The 23,727-nt window shown below is 40.6% G+C and overlaps 1 protein-coding gene across 4 annotated transcripts in view; it reads right to left on the bottom strand.

Annotated features, from left to right (window-relative positions):
* The window catches only part of MPPED2 (metallophosphoesterase domain containing 2), a 172,430-nt gene that overhangs the window by 72,940 nt on the left and 75,763 nt on the right, over positions 1-23,727 (bottom strand). For all 4 annotated transcript variants that reach the window (XM_077772880.1, XM_077772879.1, XM_077772877.1 and 1 more), the window contains one exon: positions 14,201-14,426. In XM_077772880.1, the coding sequence (XP_077629006.1) occupies positions 14,201-14,426 (226 nt within the window). The remainder of the gene's footprint in view (positions 1-14,200; positions 14,427-23,727) is intronic.

Raw genomic sequence — 23,727 nt, 5'->3', positions numbered from 1 at the left:
GAAGATAAGAAAATTGAGATACTGCGTTTTCCTTACCTAACAGGTAGAATAATTTTAATCTATGGCAAGGTCATTCAGCACAAGGGAGGGTGAAAAGTAAAGAAATTCACAAGACTGTGTTGAGTCTTCTTATAATTGCCCAACACTGTAGCTAAGAGGATGATATTCCCGCTTTAATTATCAAAAGAGAATTACATTACAAATACACATAAAATTATTATTAATAGGCAACCTTTGCTCGGCACCATACTTGTAGACTACATACTATGAATAATGCCTTATTTTCTGTTCCGGTCAACTGCACTAGTTTATCGTGTAACACAACCAGGTTTTATAAGTTGTATTTTTTTATAAACTTTTCCTCTTTCTAAAACATAGCTCTACAATTCTAATTCGCATTTTCCTGTTGTCTTTTCAAATGGTGTTTTCTTTGTTGACAATACAATCAGCATATAAAAACCAAATTTCACCGCCTGGTCCCAGTTACGGCAAACCAAGCAGCCTGAACCACAGCCTGACAAGGAGAAGGCATTAAGCTCTGGAACAAAAGCATCGAAGTCGACCTGTTTTGCAGACTGATTAATAGAAACAAGCTCCAAGGACTAATCACAAGCCGAGCCCTGTTTTGCAGATTAATAGAACAAAGACACATGAGAGGAGAGGAGGGGAGGTTACAGCACTGGAATACAAATAAGCAAAGGTAGACACCAGGCTTTCCTCCACTCAACTCACCTCCCCTACAGCAGATTTACTGACCCAAACCCCAAGGTTTCACATTCAAGGAGGAATCAAAATGCAGCACCACAGAGATGAGAGTTCTCTTGGTCACCCCAGCACCGAATGAATCACCTACGTTCCACCTTCACAACAAAATTTCTTTGCAGAATGATGCATGAGCCACGGCACTTTCAGGGAATCTTTCCACTTCAGCCAGCCAACCCAGAGCACTTGTTGTCCAGGACAGACACTTTTCCACTTGCCCATCATTTGCAATGACCTGACATACAGGTGGCCTGTGAAGTGTGTGCGCACATGCGGGCCCGCAAGTATACAAGAACTATATTCACAACGACAGCATAAAGTTAGAATAATAGAGTCGATTTCCAAATTACCCCTAGACACACTTTTTACAACTTGAGAATGTAGTCTTTTTTCCTGACTGTAAAAAGAAAAAAAAACAATTTCCCCACTCTAAGAATATACAAAATACCAGGAAAGTAGAGTGAAAGGAAAAAGAAAAAAAAAAAGGAACACTCATAAAAGAAAAATTGCTGTGATATTTGTGGTATATAACCTCTCAGTTTTCATTTTCTCTATATATTTATATACATTCTTTATAATGTTATGATCCCTCTGTATATTTTTGGTGGGGATGTGGCTTTTGAAACTCTTAGTGCTAAGCATAAGAAGAAAAACATACCATTGCTCTCTGACAACTGATGTTAATTCCTGAATGACTAAAACCAGGTGAATGTATGAATTTTTACTGGAATTGTAAAATCTTCATCCACTTGAGATCTGGTAAGCTGAAGACAGTTTACACAGCTTGAGAAACAATCTTTAGGAATTGAGATGTCCACGTTTTGCATGATTTCTCTCCTTGATGATGTTCTGCAGCAAGTATTTTCCCTTCATCTTTTTTTTTTGAGTGTGGAGGTGGGGGAACCAAGCTTTTTTGGTCTGATTCAGAAGATTATGTGAATGAATGGACAGAGAGAATGGATTTTCTGTGGCATATTTGTATCGTGCTTTATCAATAATCCAATTGTTCTGCTAATTGCAACAATCAGCAAAGTAAAAATACATTTATAATGAAAATCATAAATATCAACAGTTACAACATCTCAGAGCTGACTTTAGAGCACAGTTAAGCCTGTGGTTCATAGGCAAGCAAACGTCAAAATTTCCAAAAAGGTGACTGTGTTTCTCTCTGGCTTTCAGGAGACTTCGAACTCTTCATAAGGTAATTCTTATAGCTAATAAACTTAAAAACCAAGACCTTCCTTAGTACCAGATTTTCACATTAATCGTAATCCTGAATAGCACATACAATGTGTTTGAACATAGGAAGGCACTCAATACCCTGAAAATTCCCTTGCCTTTCACTGACCGATCTCTGAAGCTGCCATACAGGCCACACAGAATTCGCCTCTGGTAAGAGCTGTCTAAAAGCACAAAGATCAGGGCCAGCGTTATATACACACACTTATGTTTTCCATTTTCCTACTCATTCCGCTGGACCTACAGGTAAATACTTGTCCTTGCAGAATCATATCTTTTTCAGGGAGGGGCTGAATTTGGTTTAGAAAAGGAAGTTCTTTGCTGTTTCATTTGAAAAAATGGGAAGAATTAAGGAATGTTTAGTAACAGAGGCATCATAAGAATAACTTAAAATCCTCATTCTCAGATGCTTCCTATGAATTCATTTATTTAAATAATATGAAATCAAACCCCACAGACTGAGATTCCTGAATTTCCTTTCTACAATTTTTTGTTTTGTCGTGACACCGTAGGAAAAGAAGAAAAGGGCAAGTGGCTAATAACAAGCCAACAGCATATTTCCAAGTAGTTTTGTTTTTAATTAAAAAATTCTTTTTAATGTTTATTTATTTTTGAGAGAGAGAGACCATGCATGGGAGGGGAAGGGAGAGAGACACAGAATCTGAAGCAGGCTCCAGGCTCTGAGCTGTCAGCACAGAGCCCAACATGGGGCTCAGACTCATAAATCCAACTGTGAGATCATGACCTGAGCCCAAGTGGGACACTTAACCTACTGAGCTACCCAGGCTCCCCATCAACAATTTCTGATTAGGTTTTAATCTAGCATCTCTTATTTTGTAAAGTTTTAATCTAGCATCTCTTATTTTGTAAAGATCAAAGCAAGAAAGTTTTTTTCTATTGATTCTTTACTTATAATAAAAATAGAAACCCCAACTATGGCTAGTGATATGGAGTTGGACTTTTAAATCATTAAGACAATAAAAAGTTTTTTCCGAGTGTCTGTCTTCAGTAGTCCTCTTTCTAGAACCATGGTACTCCAAGCTACTTTCCATTGATCATGATGCCTCCTGTGGCCTCGAAGTCAGTACATCTTAGTGGATCCTGTATTAAGATTGAGATGTCCCACAATTTCAATATATGCTGTAGCTTGCAATGTAGTGAGAAAAACCATGATCTCTAGTTACTCATCCAGGCAGGCATCAGAGGTGCTTAGTTTTATGTACAGTCATTTTGTATACAATACGTAAAAGAAGCACCTAACCAATTTTAGGAAAGAAGGGAAAGTCAGGCTGTCAACTCTGACTTTTTTCTTCCTTTATAAAGAACATGGTTTTATTTAGACTTCAAGGTTGATTTACTATAGACTCATGAAATGTTAGCATTACTTTTTTAGGGAGAGCGGGGTGGGGGGGGGGAAATGGGATCTATTCTAAACCCACCATGCCAGGCATCAGGACTGAATGTATGTAAATTACCCAATAATATCACCAGCACTTTCAGATGCTGTCTTAGAAAATTTTATTTTATCTTGGGAAGAATCTTACTTCAGCTGGTTCCTAACCACTTTCTCTAATTTGCCTTTATATGCAAGGTGTTTCTCTGTTGCTTTTTCATTTCTTCCAGCAAATTTCATACTTGGACATTATTAGTCATAGTAACTGCATTGCACTTTACCCAAGCTGATCTTTTCTAATGTTTGAGCAAAACAATCTTCCTATATCGGCTCCTGGATTAATGCAAATTTGTAACTCATCTTTTGTACTCTCTACAGAATGCACAGGCATTCTGAGAACCCAGAGGCTTTCAAATCTGCCACTAGCTTCCTGCTTAAGAAGCCCGCATGGAACATTCCACATTCAATTTATAGTCCCCGTCCAAGATTACCTTTATTTTTCCTGGGTGAAAACGCACTACCAAGCATTACTCATACATTTCAATGATACTTCATGTAAGTGACCTTAAAAATGCCCCATATGTCTTCATTTATCAGACATCTATTCACTCTTTCATATCTTTTGACCAAATGCAGCCGATATATGGGGTTCCTTTCCTAAATGGTTTCCACTTATCCAGATAATAAGCAACTTGCTGTACAAAGAAACTGCACAATATTTGCTTTTAAAATTCTCTTTCTCTCTTTCCCACACACACAAACAGGGGGAATGATTTTCCTAGACTAAGTTTCTTCTTTTTTTCATTTCTTCCCCTCTTACTCTCCCCTTCTCCCCTAATATACTAGCACAAAAAAGAAAACAAAACAGAACAAACACAAAACAAACCAAAAAACAAATAAGCAAAAATAATAGCCATTACAAAACTACATAATTCTTACCTTTCAGGGAAGAAAACAATATTTACCAAATTCTTGAGTGAAAATAATATCTACCAAGTTCTTGAGTGCCAAGAACTTAACCTACATGATCACATTTGAATCCCATAAAAATATACTGAGTAGTGAAAACAATAAAGGCTTTGGAGACTTATGCCCAGTTCTGCTATTTAGGAAATGAATGTCCCTGGGTGAGTTAACTTCTCTAACCTTCAATTTTATCATCTCCCAAATGGGGTAGTTTTACTTTCTTTATAGGGTTGGTGTGACACTTAAAAGCAATGTTATAGAAGGTACCTGAATGTGGGTGATGCTTCATAAGTAGTAGTTATTACTATTTGCATATGCAATTGAATCTATGTAGTTTCATGGGTGAAACCATGGCTGAGATGAAATAACTTGCTTAACAAAGTAAATGAGTCCTAAATGATAAAAACTGAGACTCAAGTTCACTGGGGACAGCTGTTTCTAAAGGCCAAAGCCTGTGGCCTCTATCCTTCACTGCTTCTCGCCTTAACAGGGAAAACGGGCATGTAGGTGTTTACACTATGTCCAGCCTAAGGCTCAGACTTTTCCAGATACATCTTTCCGCTGGGGATGCACTGCAAGAAGTTTCTTACCCTGAGGGACGGATGGTTTAAGGGAAGAGGGAGACAGCAAGAAGTGCTCAGCCCAGCTTCAAACAAAGCCTTCACTGTCAGAGGGATGTCCCTGGGCACAGTATGGTTTGGCCTGTCCCCCAGTAGGCTCCCACGGGCTTAGAGGTGAATCATTAAGAGGTGAGTGACATTGGGCCTTGACTGCTTCTCACTGAGCAGCGTAGAAAGGCAGAGGGCCTCTCCCCTGAGGAGCACAGAACACAGCATGGCTTTGATTATCATGCCTCTATTGGGAAACAACTTTGGCAGCATGCAGACTCCTTGGAAGGGCGGAAAGGGAGGAAGACTGGGCGGATGTGGAACCTGGCCAAAGGGGCGTGGAAGTGGTAACTTCTGAACTGTGTGCTCCAAAGCTCATCTCACCTTCATCACTGACTGTCTGGAGGATTAAATGAACCTGGGTATTTACCTGGACTTATTAGCGAACACATCAGCTCTCTAGGGCAGAAGGGCATCGCAGAAGGCAGGGCAGCAGCAGTGACTGGATCCAGGCAAATTTGGGTCAAGACTGTCTACAGGACCCCAGTGCACTCACTATCTGGTAATACCTGGAGAAATTCACAGTACACTTACAGTTCAGAGTATAAAATCAGAAATCCATGTTGGTCAAAGAGCTTGAAAATAAATGATACGGAATCCACATGATTAATTCGACTCAAAAATTCAACCATTGGGAATTTGACCATTAAGGAAAGAGAACACCACATATTTGATAACTGGTTTCTTTCTTTAAAATTTTTACATTTATTTATTTTTGAGAGAGAGAGACAGAGTGCAAGCAGGGGAGGGGCAGAGAAAGAGGGAGACACAGAATCCGAAGCAGTCTCCAAGCTCTGAGCTGTCAGCACAGCGACCGACGCAAGGTTCAAACCCAGGAACCATGAGATCATGACCTGAGCCAAAGCTGGACGCTTAACCGACTGAGCCACCCAGGCGCCCCTGATAACTGGTTTCCAGCGTGCAAACTTTCTGAGTACCCGGCTGGTCTAGCTTCTTTCCAAACTCACACTTTTCAATGACTACTTTTACTACACCTCAAAACAGTCTCCAAATTTAACAGAAACTGTGCTTCTAGCACAGAAATAAGGCTTTTCAGAGAAAGTAAAGAAACTGACAAAAATCTCAAAATACCGTTGGAAACTTCCTTTGAAAATCCTCACTGCCTTCATGTTAGATTTGTTCAACTACTCCCATCCTCCAACTTTTTTATGCTCACCTGGAGAGATGTGATACTCTCTGTATTTATAAGTGTTCAGGATGGATCTAGTATGTTCACAAAGCTCACAAACATAGTTCAGTGCTTCATTTGGCTCTGTTTTGCTCTACCATCTCTAAGTCCTCCTAAATTCATGGTTATGCTTGATCTCATATTGGAAATATCCTTGCCTGTGCAACTCATGACTCATCTGTATAGACCTTCAGTCCATCCGCCACAGACACAGCTCTACCACCACTACCGCCCTCATTCATTCATTCATTCAGCTGATACAGGCAGACCATCCACCATGTGCCAGGCACTGGGCTCGCCTAGGGTATGCAGAGAATAAAGCTGACAGGGTCCCTGCCATCAGAGAATTTAGAGCCACTGTATAATCCCCTTCCACCCACCAGCAGCAACTATGGGTTAAAAAGGAGCCTGTTAGTATAACATGAGAAAATGAAAGAACACCCAGTGGCCAACCGGCTGGGTCTCAGTGTTAAGGGCCAGGTCTTCTCTGGAGCATGGTGTGTGGACCCATGCCAGGCCTGACATCAGCAGGGGCACCTGCCAGTACTTCCTTCTTGGTGCATATGTCCAGGACCTGCCGTCTTTCTCAGCTGGGACTTGGTGCCTCAGATGGAAAACACGACAGACACCCAATACATGCCCCTCCTGATGTGTATGCAAAGGAACCATAAGTTGTCTCTATGGAGCAAACGGACAAGGAGGTGGTGATCCATGTCTTATGGCACACCGAGACATAGATTTTTCATAGAAAACTCTAGGCTCTGGAGCACATTGTGGAAAAAAAATACCTGATCATTCCTTTGTTCTCTCAACATCCCTATTTTCCCCCTATGAGCACCTAACCCAGAATCCTGAGAGCTCCTGAAGAGTACTGGCCTGGATTTCTGTGCGCCCTTTTTGCAACTAAATAGAAATAGGTAGTGGCAGCTGGGTGGCTCAGTCAGTTAAGGGTCCGATTTCAGCTCAGGTCACAATCTCACGGTTCGTGGGTTCAAGCCCCACGTCGGCCTCTGTGCTGAGAGATCGGAGCCTGGAAGCTGCTTTGGATTCTGTGTCTCCTTCTCTCTGTGCTTCTCCCCTGCTTGCACTCTGTCCCTCTCTCTCAAAAGTAAAATAAACATTTAAAAAAAGAGAGAAAGAAATAGCTAAGTTTTCCAAGTGGCCCCTTCCTGAATTGCCTCAGGTCAAGGAGCAGGACATCTGGTTACTAGGATATTCTGGTTTAGTGTCAACAGCTCAGCACAGGAAGGCTGGATCCCAATCCTCTTCAGCCTCAGCCCCTTTGAGCAAGTCACCTTTTCTGTCAAAAACTCTATCTTGGTCTCCTCAGTCAAAAAGAGGCAATACTGAGCAGCACCTGACATATGGGCACTTGTAAATGCTGGCTATTATTAATTACTATTATTAATACTATTCTGCCTATTTCAATTGTTTAAAATTATTTTTTACCTTAAATTTTAATTATTTAGGATTGTTATGAAGCCCAAATAAGATAACACATGTGGCAGTTCTCCGAGTGAAATACACATTCCAATGTAAGTTTATTTATTACTCTTGTCTGCTAATTGAGATTATCTTTCAGGATGTACAGGCAAAAAATTTAATTTCTGCCAATAGCTGATATTAAGTGTAACTGAATGCACAGGAACAGTTCCATCTACCCTTCCACATTCTTCTACACAATCACCACTAATACATCAGATGAAGGCACCATGGCCGGCTTCAAGGGTTTAGATGGAGCAGGGGCAAATGTATGAGTGGATCTAACATCAGAAGCTCTACACAACCCAGCTTTAGAAATGGTATTTACTGATACGGGCTATGAATGAGAGGTAGAAAGCAAAGTGATTGGTTTTGCTTTCTCCTTTTTCAAATAAACACGGCAGTTGTTAAACCAGAAGTGAATCTGATCCCGCGCGGCTTTAAGAGCAGTCAGCTGCATTCTGGAACAGGCAAAAATGTAAACAGAGCCTGTAACTCTAGAGCAGGGCAGAACACCCATCGGTTTCATATGGGAGAGTCTGTGGGCTCCGTGCCAAGAAAAATGAAATGTTAGCCTGGGCCTTTAAACAGAGTCATGTAAAAGCAGAGTGCATATTTGTTTAACACACACACAGGCCTTTTTCCGTGCCAATACCTTTCTCAACTCTCCTGAATCAAAGCTGGAATCCCTGAGATGATGGTAGGAACCAAGATTGTTGGTACAGCCCTTTAAAGTGAAAGGACTTTCTTGCTGAATGTGGAGAGGTTTCTTTCATTTCTTCCTCCTGTTTTTGGCCCAAGTTAATTACAAAGTATGACTGTGAAAATAAAATAAATGAGCCCATTCCACCCATCCCCATATCTGAATTCTATCATATGAGTTGCCAATTGGTTTCCTAATCCTCTCACTCAGTATCTGCTGTTAATTTGTTCGCTATTTCAAGAACTTAAAGACTGTCAGCAAAATACATGATGCATTACAAAACTTATAATTGGAAATAAAAACATCTGAAGCTTTTCTGACAGGGTAAACATAAAGTACTATTGCACTGATCAGAACAAGGAAACGTGAGCAACCTTGTAGCTATTTCTGTGCAAAAACAATTATAAATGCTGCAGAGAGTGGAATCAACACTTAACTCCCACTTTTTAAAATGCTGAGAAAATTACATCTAAATGAATGAATGAATGAACTCAACATGTTTGTGATCCGAAATGAGGGAAAGGGGGGGAACATCCCTGTTCAGGCTTTCTTTGCAGATGCAATTCAATGGGCTTCCTCTTGTTACTGTAGCCATTTTAGAATTACACTGTCTAGGCCCCATCTAATTTTCTTGCTGAAGAAGTTAAGGCACTGCCACCACAGTTACTAAATCTGACAAATTACACCTGAGTCTACTCTAACATGAAAAAGTGTGTTCTTTGTTCCTGACCCCTTGGTCAGCATAGAGATCAAATTCCTGGACATTGGGAAGTCCGGCTCATATTCATTAAAAGCCACGGGAGACCAGCCCTGCATTTCTGTTCAAGAGAGGAACAAGGTGAAGCCACCACCAAACAATACAACGGCTCTCCTCGGGTCGGAGCAATATGGGCTTTTTACTTTTGGCAGCTTGGCTCTGGATCAATTAGTACCTGGATTTTTTTCTGCACAGTACCAAAAGAGCAATTGAAATCAACTCCTCCCTCCCCCCAAAATAAAAAGGAAAGATAGGGGTCGGTCCCTTTCTGAAACCGACTTGTGCTAAGATGCTGGCTCTAGGTCTAATAACCAAAAATACAGAAATGATTTCAAAATTATTTCAAAATTCCACCTCCCCTCTATCTTGGCCGGACCACAGATTGTCTCCTCTTTCAAACCATACTCAGCCTTTGGAAAAGACAGAACTGAGAGTGATCACGAAGAGGAAATCAGGAACCATCATGGTGGCAGAGAATCAACGCAATGGATATAAGAAATCCACAAGCATTCCCATCATAGGACTAAAGTCCTAGGCAGACTTGTCTGGCAACACAAGACCTTCTTCTCCTCCAAAGAGTGAGAGAAAAGCATTACAGGAGACATTAAGAAAAGCAATGAGTTAGGGGCACCTGGGTGGCTCAGTCGGTTAAGCATCTGACTTCGGCTCAGGTCATGATCTCGCAGTCCATGGGTTCGAGCTCCACATCGGGCTCGGTGCTGACAGCTCAGAGTCTGGAGCTGAAAGATTTGTGTCTCCCTCTCTCTCTGCCCCTCCCCAGCTCGTGCTCTGTCTCTCTCTGCCTCAAAAATAAATAAGTGTTAAAAAATTAAAAAAAAAAAAAAAGAAAAGCTATGAGTTAACTGTTACTCCTGAAGATGGTAATACATCATGGCTGATTCCTTTCTTTAAGATTCTTAGAAGAATGAGATAATGAAGGAATATACACAGAAACCACAGAACCTACTACAAGGTCTCATGAGGCAAGGGTACTGTGTGGAACCAGTCAGCTCTTGCCTTCCTTCCAAGGGATCACCTTTCTTCCAGGACAAGGCAGCCCACTTACAGCTTCTTCAGTATAGGGAGGCCACTGAATTTTCCAAACCCATCTAACCACATCCAGATCCCTTCCCTTGGGGATCTAAGAAGTATCCACAGTGCACTCCAATTGCACACACACATCTATCCTTTAAAGTGTTGTAAATTAGTCTCCATATACAAATTCCTGCTAAACTGTAAATTTAAAGACATCGCTTTAATTCTCCCTCTTTAGGAAGCCTTCAATTGTGCTACAAGTTAAAACACTGTAATGAATGTGGACTGATATTTTTTTTCTGTACTGAGCATGAGTCACAATCCACATTTTTTTAAGTATGTGAGTTGTAGCTATCTTCCTGGTTGGATGGCAATCATCTTTGAGAAACCTGATACAGGATGGAAATCCTTAGAATCAAGGATCTTATTTTGATTGTTTTTAAACTGAGAGCACTAGTAATATCAAAATTCATTGGAAAAGCATGGAAATCAAACTTAAACCACTTTACTTTATTTTGGGGTTGAAATAACTAATGGGTTACTAAGCAGACACTGACCCACAGGTGAATCTCAGGGATGGAAAAACCTAACGTCTGAAGAGAGAAAAGTGGTAGCTCTGGTATAAATCCCCCCAAACTTTGCTTCTAGTCAAATTCTTTATTTTTAATATTTATTCATTATTTTTGAGAGAGAGAGATAGATAGAGAGGACCACAGAGAGGGAGAGAGAGGACCCAAAGCAGGCTCTGTGCTCACAGCAGAGAACCCCATGTAAAGCTTCAACTCATCAACCGTGAGATCATGACCTGAACCAAAGTTGGACACTTAATCAACCAAGCCATCCAGGTACCCCTCTAGTCAAACTCTTAATAGTGAAAGAGTTTAAAAAGTGTACAAGATGTTAAAATATGAAGCATTCCTGAAAATATGGATACTCTGAAAATTCTACCTTTGGTGACCATTTAAGGGAGTGCTGTATGAGAGAAAATAGGGCAGACCTTGCTGGCCCTGTTTTACCAAAACAGAAGTTCGGTGATTTGCTTAGTGCCACTCAATCAGCAGAGGCTGACCTCAAGGCATCTGACTCCCGCTGCAACAATCTTCGTATGATGATGGACAAAGGTATAAAGTAAACTTGAAAGACCAGCTCCCCTATCTGAGTACTAGTTCACATTTATTAAATGTTTACTCTATGCCAGGAAATCTTTGGGTACTGTGGATGCATTAACTCATTGGTCCTCATAGCAACCACATGGAAGAAATTACGTTGTGATCTCCCAAAGATGAGAAAACAGGGGCAGGGAGATGTTCAGAAATTCACCCAAGTTTACAGGGCTGAATAAATTGTAGAACCAGGAAAATCTGTGCTCTCGGCACAGAGAAGCCAATGCAGGGATCCCTAAATCAGTGTTCAGATTATCAGCATTCCTGGAAATAATCAATCTTAACAAAATATCTTCACAGTGGGATCCAAACTGCAGACACCTCCAAAACACGTATTGAAAATGAAATTTGCTTTTCATCAACCTCTGTATTCTTAGTCAAAAGACAAAGTAGCAGCAATTCCTATGGGTGACACAAATCTCCCTCATTGCAAGGAAGTGCTAAGCAGGTAATAGTTTAAACTTTCTGGAAATCCCAACAAATTATGTATAAAGACAACTCCAGGATAGCATTTCAGAGGGCTCATCTTGACTATTTTCTCCCTCTCCAATATTGAAATTAACCACTGTCTCCAATATTAAAATAAACAATTTTTAAATGATATAAATTCAGCTCAGATATAAACGTCTGAAGTTTGTACCACCATCAAAAAAGAATTATGCCCCATCATATCACAGATTTGAGTTACTATGTTTTTGTTTGTTTTATTTTGTTTTGCTTTTTCTTGAGATGCTGCAAGATCTGCCTATGGATCCAAAATCACTCCCTCATTCATCATAACCGTCAACTGGTTTAGCTTAACCCTATCCTCAACAGATCTGCATCTGCTCAGATAATGGAGGAAGTTTGTTTGCTATCATCATTTCAAGGAACTATCAATCCAGAGATCTCTGAAAGTCTGGCTTGTTCAGGGATGGCCATCCATGTTCTGTGCCTTCGAAAATTTCTCAAAAATTATCTTAAGGTGTTAAAAAACTGGCCTTAACTCTATGTAGAGCTTCTCTGCCAATCAAACGTCATTCCTCAACTACAGCATAGTCATTAAGACATGAGCTGTGAGGCTGAAAAAGCTCCCTCTCCTGCCCTTTGCTCAGAAGTGCTAATACTGACGTCCTGTGTTACCCTGAGACCAGTTTTCAGATTACCGTTTGATAGGACTAATTTCTACTATTTGATTTCCTGCCCTTACCACCTTCTCATACATAAAAAACATTAACTAACGTACACTAATACAGCTGGATATAACCACTGCAGATTACAACCACCAGTGACCACACCACTATCACCAAAGCCTCAGTCATACAACACACCCTGCGGTCAGACTCAAAATTAGGATGCTACCACTCACTATTTGTGTGATCCCTGAGCAGTTTCTTAACCTTTCTGTGCCTGAGTTTTTTTCACCTGCCAAATGAGAATCACGACAGTCTCCATTTCTTAAAGGCATTTTGAAGAATATAAAAGACAAAAAAAACTTAGAACAATGCCTGGCGTATAGCAAGGACTCAAGTAAGAGTTCACAATCATTGCCAGGTGGATTTTAAAATTAAATACAGTTCCTGTGTCCACTCAACAATCCTTCTGGATTCCAGCTAGTAAAGCTAGGGAAAAAAATGATCAGCTGTTGAGAAAACATCTCAGCTTTCTATTCTACAGAGAACGAACCAAACTGTCAAGTGAGATGACCAGTTTGAAATCACACTATTTGTCCTCTTCCTATTTGTCTTAGCCACAAATACTAGGGCAGGGCTGGGATACTTCTCCAGGTTGGGTGGGTAAAGGTTAGGTCTTCTGCTCATATACATATGGAACTCTCAAAAAAGTAGATATATAAATAAATAAAAATCCAAGACCCCTTGATATTAATCTTCTAGCCTAACACTCCCATTTTAAAGATTAAGAAACTGGTTTGGAGGCTAAGTGACTTGCTCAAGTTCACATAAATACTTAGTGGCAGAACCAAGGCCAGAAAATGATAATCATTATCCTGAGCAAACAACTAGGCATTATTCCATATCCATTAAAAATACCACCTAATTTAATTCTCATAACCTTCTAAAGTAGGTACTATTTCCACTGTCTTGAGATACAGAAACGGAGGCTCATTCTCTGTGAATTAACTTCTTCAAAACCACACAACTGACAAATGATAGAAACAAGATCAAAATGCTTCCTGTCTGGCCCCAAAGAATAAGCACCTGTTTTAAGTTTTCTAGAGCTCAATGCTGAGAATTCTAGTGCTGAGCTCTCAACCTGTAACTTCCAAACTGTCTGCGCATCAGTCTCATCTGGGGAGCTTTAAAAATACAAATTGCTGGGCTCTACCTCAGGAATGAGAATCAGAGTTGCTCTGAGGGTATAGCTTCAAAATCCGTATTTCTTCCGAGTTGATCAGGTGGTTCTTATATGTAGCAAGATTTGAGAAGCCCTAATCTAAGCAAGATATTTTATGAATGTGTCCAGTGTAAAATGAGAGGGAAATAAGTCACCTAAGGCTGATGGCATGTTCAGAGTAGATGCATCTGCATGAAAGGTAACATGGTGACCTTCCCCCAAATCCTTCTGTGTCCCAGACACACACGCAGCCTCCGTCACATAAACATATACACAACTACCAAAGCTCCATTTCCACCAATCTTGCCTAAAGAAATCTGCACCACAATGAAAACAACAAGTGATACTCTTTCCAGCAGTTCCAGAATATGTGTTGTGTCTGAAATACAGCAATACGGTTTCTTTCTACCCTTATCCTTTTCATTTAAAGTGCTGAAGTCTGCACCAGGATTTCTTAATACTGAACTAAAAAAAAAACGAAGGGGAAGATTGTTCAAATGAGCACTTACCAAGGTGCCCCGTATATCCTGAATCCCTTCACTGTTACCTCCGAGTCTTGTAAGTAAATACTGTTTGTCAGGAGGGACTGAACGTTGTCAAAGTCCTCTGGTTTCAATTTGGACACAGAGGGGAAACGGTAGTAGTCCTGTTTAACAAGGTCTGCCATGAATTCTTTATCAAATGTCAGTTCATGATTCCCAGCAATCACTATTTTATATTCATATGGCAGGTTTCCTGAAATAAGAAAAAAGAGTACCAATTAGCACGTTCATTTCCCATCACGAAGTACAACAGCCGAGACTGGGTGATTAGCAGACAGTACACCCAAATGAAATAGCTCACGCATTCCTTTATATTTCCATGGGAACCAAAATTTATGACTACGCCTTTATGTTGGCAAAAAATGACAATAAACAAGAGACAGGAAGCTGCTAAGAAGCTTAAAAGCTACTAAGAAGACATTCAGCTTTCTTGTTCCATTTCCCTCTTCTCTGTTACAGATTCACTGTGATGAATGTATACTGTGATAAATCCGTACTTCATAATTATCCAGCAAAAAGCACTTTCATCACAATCCTTAAAAAAGGTCTGGACTTGGTTTGTTCCTCAAAAAATAAGCCAACCAACTGTTCTTAACAACTCAGATAACTGCTTGATTTGTAGGACATCCTTCAAAAGCATATTGAGAGTATATCATACAAATGACAAGGCATAGCCAAGCATTCCACAATTTACATAAATGAAAGGAACTACATAGTACAATTTCATATTGTCAGTTAAAGTTTACCTTTTGGCTTGTGAATAAAAAGAACATTAATAATGGCCCTCCTGATTAGAAGGCTAACTTTCCTCCCATTGGGATGGGAGAAGAAACTGTAAAGCTTAACCCCCTTTTAATATTTATGGTATGGAAATGTGAGTTCTCGGTGTGTGCTTTTTATGCAAAAGTTTCCCGATCAAAATGAGATAATTCTGGGAAGAAGAATGAAAGCTATAAAGGAAAACCCAAACACCAGACTTCTGCATAGATTTATAATGTTTGAATAAAGTATAGATCATACATATTAATAACTCACCGTGATGCTATAAGAACCAAACTCCGAAGGGAGATAGTGCCGGGCAGCTGTCCCCATCCTGAAATTAATGCCCTTTTCTCTTCTTTGTCATTACCCATCCCTCAAGCCTCACTGAGGAGCTGCTGTTCATTTTATTTTATTTCATTTTATTTTAGGGGAGAAAAGGGTGGGGCAATGGTGCCTATAATTCCAGCTTCCTGAGACTCCTGGGTCCAATGCAAAATTAATGTTTCCTGCTATTCCAGGAAGAATGAAAGTTACCACTAGCAGGAAATTGGATACACTTGTTGTAAGAACTGGTCCTTACCAGCAAGCTAGAGTCAATGATTTAATTAATGAAGCTTAGTGGTGAAGAAAATTATATTTTGGGGGCGGGGACAAGTTTTGCCATAGGTACTTGGGACTTCAGCAATGCAAACTGCAGAGACTACACTGTGAAGTCTGCAATCTCAGCAGTGCACTGCAAACATATTTGCTAATATTGAGACGATTTTTAAGATGACCAGAATATGCTTTGTAATGCTATTTTCTTAAGCTTTCGATATTTAGGTTTCTATCCATAGTGAAACTGCATCTATAGCACATAGTTTAATGGGGAAGCTTAACAGAGATGAAAGTAGTCAGAAAATAACACCACAGAAAGCTGAAACCACAAACATCGTGGCCAAGCTTCAATGGATATGCTTGACTACTAGCGCACAGTGCTGTGTGACATGCCTTTGGCCTCGGTTATATGCAAAGCTGTGCTGAAGACCTCACAGAAAACAGGAAGCCTCTCTCAAGTGTATATTTTTGCCGGTTTATAATGTGCACTAGCATAAGGCAATAAGGGGTTGTGACGTATGTTGCGAGTTACTTGGACAGAATGATGATATTCTGCGCAATTCCCTGCACTTAAAATACAGTTGAAAGATGTATAGCAGGCCGTAAATCCCCAACACAGCTCACACTGGAAATCTGTGAGATGCCCCACGACTCTAACACCATGGCTCTGTGACCCCCTTTGGCCTGCTATTGCACCCCCAGAATCATCTGTGCTCCCAAAGCCCAAATGGGCTGAAACATTTTCCTGGACAGTAATGGGTTTCAAAGCAGGTCGTACCTGCATGAATCTTTGAGCAACTCTATTTGTACAAGTCACGCTACAGCTGCCCAGTTCCCCTTTAATCTTTCATGATGATGGACTCACTATAAACCTTTCTCTATGCACCACTGCCCTTGCACAAGGGCTTGGCTTCTTGCTTTTTCCATTTTAGAGTTTTGGTTCAGGAATGGCATGTGTGAGTCTGAGAAACAAGGCAAAAGAAGTCTATTTCCCCCCCTTTGAACCATTTATTTTAAAGAAAGTAAAACTGCTGCAAAGTAAATCTTCCTCAGGAAGACAGTCTTCTTCAGTATCTTTTAAATCAAATTTTGGAGACTCAGCATAAAGAAGTAGCTATCAGAATGAACAGCCACAGAAACAGCGATGATATTTACACACTGCCAACAAACTCATCTCTTTCTGAGAATTCAATAGTAGTTTCCAACTTCCGTCCTGTTACCTATGTTATGAGATTGCCGATATATAAATATATATATATGTATTTGCTGAACTGACCTTTCATCTATAATCTTCTGACCTTTATGTTTTATATGAAAAGTGTAATCAGGAAAGCTGACAAATCTCCTGTTACTTGATGGTATTTTAGGGTTTTTTTTTTCCCCAAGGCTAGATTAATACAGAAGGTTCTGCAGTCAAGCTCCAAACTTCTTGGTATTCAAATAGCATCATTGAAAAATTGTCAGACAAAGAGGTGCCTGCCTTTATCCATTTTATTCAGATCAGGCCATTGAAGTTGACCTGCCTGAATAATAATAATAAAAAAAAAAAAAACCAAGGCCATATACAGTTATTCTAACATGGAGAAATTCTTGCTTTGAATGACCTAAAGAACTCTAAGCATTCCATCTTTCCCAAGACACAGTTTATGTTCTACTACTGATATACACGATTATTTTAAGTGGAATGGGGATAAACTTTTAACAAAATGTCAAGTAGTCCTGTAGGTTTTAAAAATAACATTTTTGAAAAATATGAGTAATAGTATAAGTAATGATACACGGCTTCATTTCTCATTTCTACTTTTCATCTCTATTTTTATTTTTCTGTTTTTACATATAAAATAAGAGGGGATTTAAAGAAAACTGTTGAACAAATCACAATACAAGTGATTCACAGATATGGTACAGTGATGTCTACAGTAAGTAGTAAATGAATGAAATGTGGGAAATAAGCCCATCTCATCATGTTTCTAATAACTGGCCTCTTAATCTCATTCTTCTCAGTTTCCCTGAGACTTAAATTTTCCAGACATCTATCTTTGATATTTTGGCTCTCTCTCTCTCTTTCTTTTATTCTCCCTCCTCAGGGAGTTTTTGTTTATCAAACTCAAGAAAACAAAAATAAGTAGACCTTGACACACACATACAATCCTAAACCATGCTTCTTCTTTGAGATTCTTCTTCATCTCACATCTAAACTTTTGGAAAGAGGATTCCAGAACCTTGCAGATAGTAGGCCAAATACAGCCCACAGATGTATTACACTGGGCCCTCAGTGTTGTTTTTTGCAGGTGTTTTTCTAATTGAACATTTATTTTTTTTAAAAAATGTTTATTTACCTAGAGAGAGAGAGAGAGAATGTGAGCATGCACGAACAGGGGAGGGGCAGAGAGAGAGGGAGTGAATGAATCACAGACAGGCTCTGCACCATCAGTGCAGAGCCCAATGTAGGGCTTGATCCAACAAACCGTGAGATCATGACATGAACCAAAATCAAGAGTCAGGGCCCTCAACAAACTGAGCCACCCAGGCACCCCTGAACTAACATTTAGAAGTTAAGGTATATCATGCCAAAAATTCTGATTTTCTAGCTACTTTTGGAAAATCAAAAGATCAGGAAATACAGACCTCCAGTTGGCCACGGGCCTTCCCACTCCCTATGAATTCTCACACCTGGCCCACTTACCATGTTTGTGTTGCCTGATGGTCCTCTCTGTTATTAAAACCAGCAATTTAGACATGTATGGTTACTCAGAATTTACCCAATGCAATTTGGCTTCTGTTCTATTCTCTTCCCAAAGCTTCCTGAGAATGTCAATAAAAACTTACTAATAGCCAAAGCCACGACATTTTCTCACTCTCATCTCCATGGATCACACCACACTGCAGTGACATTCTTGTCCGTCAAAGTCTCTATTCCTTTGATAATGGATGCTGTACTCCTTGGTTCTCCTCCTTTGATATCTCTTCTCTCCTTTCTCTTCTTCCTCAGCTCCCTTTGTCTCCCATCTCATTTTCAGTTGACTCCTCACACTCTCCCTCTTCATCATTGCTTCTGTGGATATTATTTAATATTTCTTTACTGTATGTCTCATATTTCTATTCTCTGGTCTAACCAGTTTATCAACTATTACAGTTTAAATGATAGAAGCAGCATGAGGTTAAGAGCATGGACTCTGCTGAAGGCTTCACCACACATTGACTGCATGACCTTGGACGGATCCTTATGTTTTCTCAAGTGTGCTAGCAAAATGAGGATAATAACTGTGCCCACCTCATACCCTGTGCTCAAGATAAAATGAGATAAACTTTCTAAAGCATATGCATGGTATGAAACAAACAATCAGTGCATGTTAATTATTTTTCTTACCCCATTTTTTTAGTTTTTTTTTTTTTTTTGCATGTGATTTGTCTGTCCCTCAACTGTGACATCCTTGATGGCAAGGGTCATGGCTTGGGGCTCCTTATTTGACCCAAAGTAGCCAGTTCAATACCTTCCAAATAGCAGCACACAGTATTTGCTGAACAAGTGGAAGAATGAATGAACTCCTGTATGATTTGCCAGGAGCTTCCTTTGGAGAATTACAGGAACTGAGCTTGTCGTCTTGGGATATGACAAGGTTTAATCCACTATCACACTGTTCTCCAGGGACACATGGTTACCCAGAATTTACCCAGTTTAAGCCTCCTGAAATGTCCTATTCTCTGACCTCAAATTCAGTCTAGCCAAAAAATCTCCAACAAACCACTTTTAAACTGGACTTTCCTCACATCTAAGTGGGGTGAAATGATAATATCACTCCCAGGTTTGGTACACATTAAACAAGATGCTGCATGTAAAGAACTGGCACAGTTTCTAACACGTCATGACTCAACAGATATTAGCTGTGATACAGTAATTATTACGATGGTTATCCTTCTTGGTTGCCATCCAAGAAAATATTAGTTTATTCCCAAACTGGATCACTCCCTTGTCACCAGGGCACAACGTCACTACAGCCAAGGAAAAGCATCTGAGATGGAAAAGAGAACTTTGATTTTCCAAAGGCAGAAGCTGGCAAGGTCTAAGGTGTCCTTCAAGTTAACAAAAGTATTGTTAGAGTCATGAAGGCATCTGGATGTAGAGGGGATGGCGAGTGGACCTATGAGGTCTTCAACCTGCACATAGGGCAAACCCAGCTGTTTCTGTCAAGATGATGCTCACCCAGCAAAATGTGCCCCTTGAACACATTGCTTTTCTCCTCCTTCTGTGTCATACAGACACAGACCCGTCACTTCTAATAGTTACTGGCTCCCCAAAACTATGCCAGGACCAGCCTCGCATTCACAAGTGAACAGTACAACCCATGATCGGGAACATCTCTCAAGAGTGACAGTTCATCTGGAATAGCCCTAAAATCTTCATAGAATCAGACAGGAGTATCTTCTGGGAGTATTAAGAGGGGAACAGAATGAGTAGAAAACTTTAGGATCTTCAGCTATGCACATGTCTGATAAATCCACAACTTTAAAGCAGACACACAGTGAACCGTGCCAAGGTCAGCCTCCCTTCCTTACCAAACTCTGGACATCTAATGTGTGACTTAAAGCGGCTCCCATGAATCTCAACACACGAACCCAGCAGGATCTTCAGAGACAGCCTGACCCGGTGATCTGAGAGCTGTGTTTCTGTGAGCCTCCCCGCAGCTGCAGCAGGACAACGGAGAGAGACCAGGGCAGAGGGGAGAGACCTGCCCCTGCGCTCACCAAAGCAGCCATGCTTGCCCTCGCTTTACAGCTTGGGGAAAGATTTTGTGTGAAGGACTATCCCTGGCTTAAAAATATTAAAGAGAAAACTACTGATTCATCCAATTCCGTTTTACTGATGAAGAAACGGAGTGCCAGAGAGGTGCTCCTGCTCACTAAGAAAAACCACAGGCCAAGATGGAGGCACCAGTGGTACAAGAAAGGCGCTTCTGCCTCCCCTGCTAGCTTTCTTCCAGGTGATCCCACATTTTTAAGTCTTATGAAGTTTGGGTCAAGACCTACCCCTTACGTGAGTCCTCCTCCTACCATTCCTCCACCTATGGCAATCTTTTTCCCTAGCTCTAGGCAGGTGTGGCCCTTTCTGTTTGTGTCATGAAATAGAACTGGCTGTGTCATGGATTTCTCCTCCTGGGGTCATGAAGCAGTTTCAGCTTTGCACTGCAACAACACCCATCCTGGCTCAATTAAGGCATTCCCCAAATGCTACTGCAGCTGTGGGTGTAATTTCTTACCCACCAGGTCCCAGAAGAATTTGGGAGCCTACCCAAGGAAGGGGAAGGTCATGGCCTTGGGAAGGAGATGGGAAAAAGCTCCTCTGCCCAACTTTATGCAGAGTCCCAGAATTTAAAAACATGTTGGCTCTATTCTGAGAATGAAGATAAGACTTTGACAGAATAGAAGTCCAAGATAATAAACCCAAACACCTACAGGGACTGGAGAGGTAAAACAGAAATGTAACTTGGACTAGGTAGAAATATGGAGGGTGGTAACGACCAGCACACATGTGTATCACCATTTAAAAATAAACATATAGGAGCACTGCTCTGGCTAAACAAGATTCCTTGCTAGCTTCCCCACCCCCACACCAATAAAAGTTAATGTCCCTCAAAATTAAGTATCATACAACTGTGACCTATTTTTCTGCCACAAATCACAGTAAAATGTATTCCTCTAGAAAACTTAAGTTCTGGTCAAATCAGATCCAAAGTCAATTCCAGAATAGTCACTTCCCTTGGGAATTTGCCACCTGCTGGAAGATGGCCTCCTGCCCCACATTCTTCACTCCTTATGAATAGAAAACAGGGGTAACCAAAATGGCCATTAGGTTGTAGCTTATGCCCAAAGCTGCCTTCCCTATGCCCCATTTTTTTTAAAATCAGGGATTTGATGAGCAAGACTGACTGCTACCTATTTCTGCTAAAACTGAGGAGAACAAAAACCAGAATACAGCAGCAGTTCTCTGTGAAGGAGAGGATCCCAAAGCAAACATGCATGGCTTGCAAAGTTTTGTGGGTAAAAGAAAACCTAGTTATGTAAAAAATATGTTTGACAAATTTCAAGATCTCCAATCTCTATGCCCACTCCCCTCCACACCCATAAATGATAAGACTTTGAAAAGATATGAAGAAACCAAAAATGTGTGTGGCATAAGGCTCACATGAAATAAAGTTTACTATGCAGCAAGAAGAAAACACAGAGATGACAAGACAGGAGGAGAACGAGCTAAAGCTTCTAGATACCCAGGAAAATAAAACTCACAAGACATAGCCTTAAGCCGACTTTCCCTTGCCAGTGCGATAGGAAAAAAACTAACTTACTGAAATTAAAAAAGAATAAAACAGATATATAGTCAGACCTATTATCATGGGGCTGTTTCTAAATAGAAGAGATATATTACGATTCAGTCACATTTCTGAAACCTTCAGCCTGCATGGGACAGTGTCAGGGGCCTGTTTTAAGACACTATTCCCTAATGCCAGTGTTATAAAAGGAACTTGTTATACCCCCAAGGTAGATAAAAGGCAGCATTTTTTTTTCTGTTTAAAATATTATTGTATTTTTAATATCATGACTCCAGCAGAAAGGTAAAATGTTCAAACTCCTGAAGTCTCTCCATTCCACTAAGGACTAAGAGTAACTTGAGCTTGCAAACTATTCAAGCAGAAAATTTTACAGGAAGATGAAAGGGAAAAAAATTCCAGTGGCTACAAGGATGGGAGAATTCAGAGGCTCCAGGATGAGGGATGGACTAAGGAGATGTGTCAGCTACATTCCTTCCTTGGATTACTGCGGGCTGGTAGCTGGGAAGGACTGAGTTGAGCCTGGAGGCAGGGAGAGGCCTCCATCAGTTATAAGTGGGCAGAGCCCACCTTCCCCTGCTGTTCTCCAAGCATCTAGAAAATTGCTTGCCTTGAGTTGGTGCCCACTGTATACTTGATAAATGAATGAATGGACCTCCAGCAATCCCTCTCGGCTCACAGTTTGCACTCACTTGCCTCGGCTGAGAAGCCACAAGAAACATTCAATCAGGGCAAAGCTCCTTCTCTGACCTCAGTCTGTCCCCCGTCAGGCTCCATTAATTTTCACAAGTCCTGACAGCTCTAACGTTAATACTCACACTTGCTGATGGAGCCACACAGCAGGTTCAGACTGCTACCTTCTCCTCTGAAACTCATGCATTAGGGTTTCTTCCATGCTTGCAATGGGAAACCAAGTCTAAGAAATATTAAACACAGAAAACTATATTACAATAATGTCAGGGCTGAGCCAGAAACCCAGGAGAATGTGAGGATTGCTGAGTGAAAGCCCAGTGGTTCACTGCGGGAATCGGAGCTACTGTAAGAAGCCACAGCTGAAACGCTCCCTCCTCTTCTTCCGCCTCCTCCATGAAAAGAGTCCCAAAGCCCTGGAAGATGCTGTAAGCCTTATTTCACACAAAGGAGACAAAAACCCATCCCCCACCCAGAAAAGCAGACCCCTTCTGGACCTGAGTAGTCACCAATATTGGCACCAATGGCAGGTAACATAACTGGGAAGTATAAACCACGAGGGAGCAGGCTGTTAGCACCCACAATTACTAAAGACATAAGAACGGCTTAGAGATTTCATTGTTGTTCAGCAGGCCCTTGGTTTGCATGTATTTCAAGTCTCAACCATAACCTTAATCCAACACAACTTTTTGTGATTTAAACACACACACAGTCACATACATGCATTCACACTCATACATTTTAAAAGACAGCCACAGGAAGTAAAAACAAATGACAATATCCACGTTGTTTCCCAACTGAGTATCACTAAGTTGCCACCTGGACCAATATGTCACATTCTACATATGAAGAAGTGATGGTAACCAGTCCACTGAAATGCAATTTCAATTATACTTGAGTGTTACTATCTGGCTGGGCCACAGGTAGTTTCTTCACAGTATTTTGTCTAATCTCTCCCTTATAAATGGAGGGTTGGCTTGCTGAGAAGATTTATACCCCATACAACAAATTCCATCTGAACAGTTCAGAATATTTCCAATATCTTCAAGCTTCAGAAGACTGGATCCAAATCAGGGTTCCAGTGGACAGTCACAAAAAGAACTGGTAAAGACACTGTCA

The sequence above is a fragment of the Crocuta crocuta genome, unplaced genomic scaffold (genome assembly GCF_008692635.1).
Source record: "Crocuta crocuta isolate KB4526 unplaced genomic scaffold, BGI_CrCroc_1.0 scaffold382, whole genome shotgun sequence".
NCBI lineage: Eukaryota > Metazoa > Chordata > Mammalia > Carnivora > Hyaenidae > Crocuta > Crocuta crocuta.
Note: the sequence above shows the minus strand (reverse complement) of the source record. Positions and strands in the feature narration are given on the sequence as shown.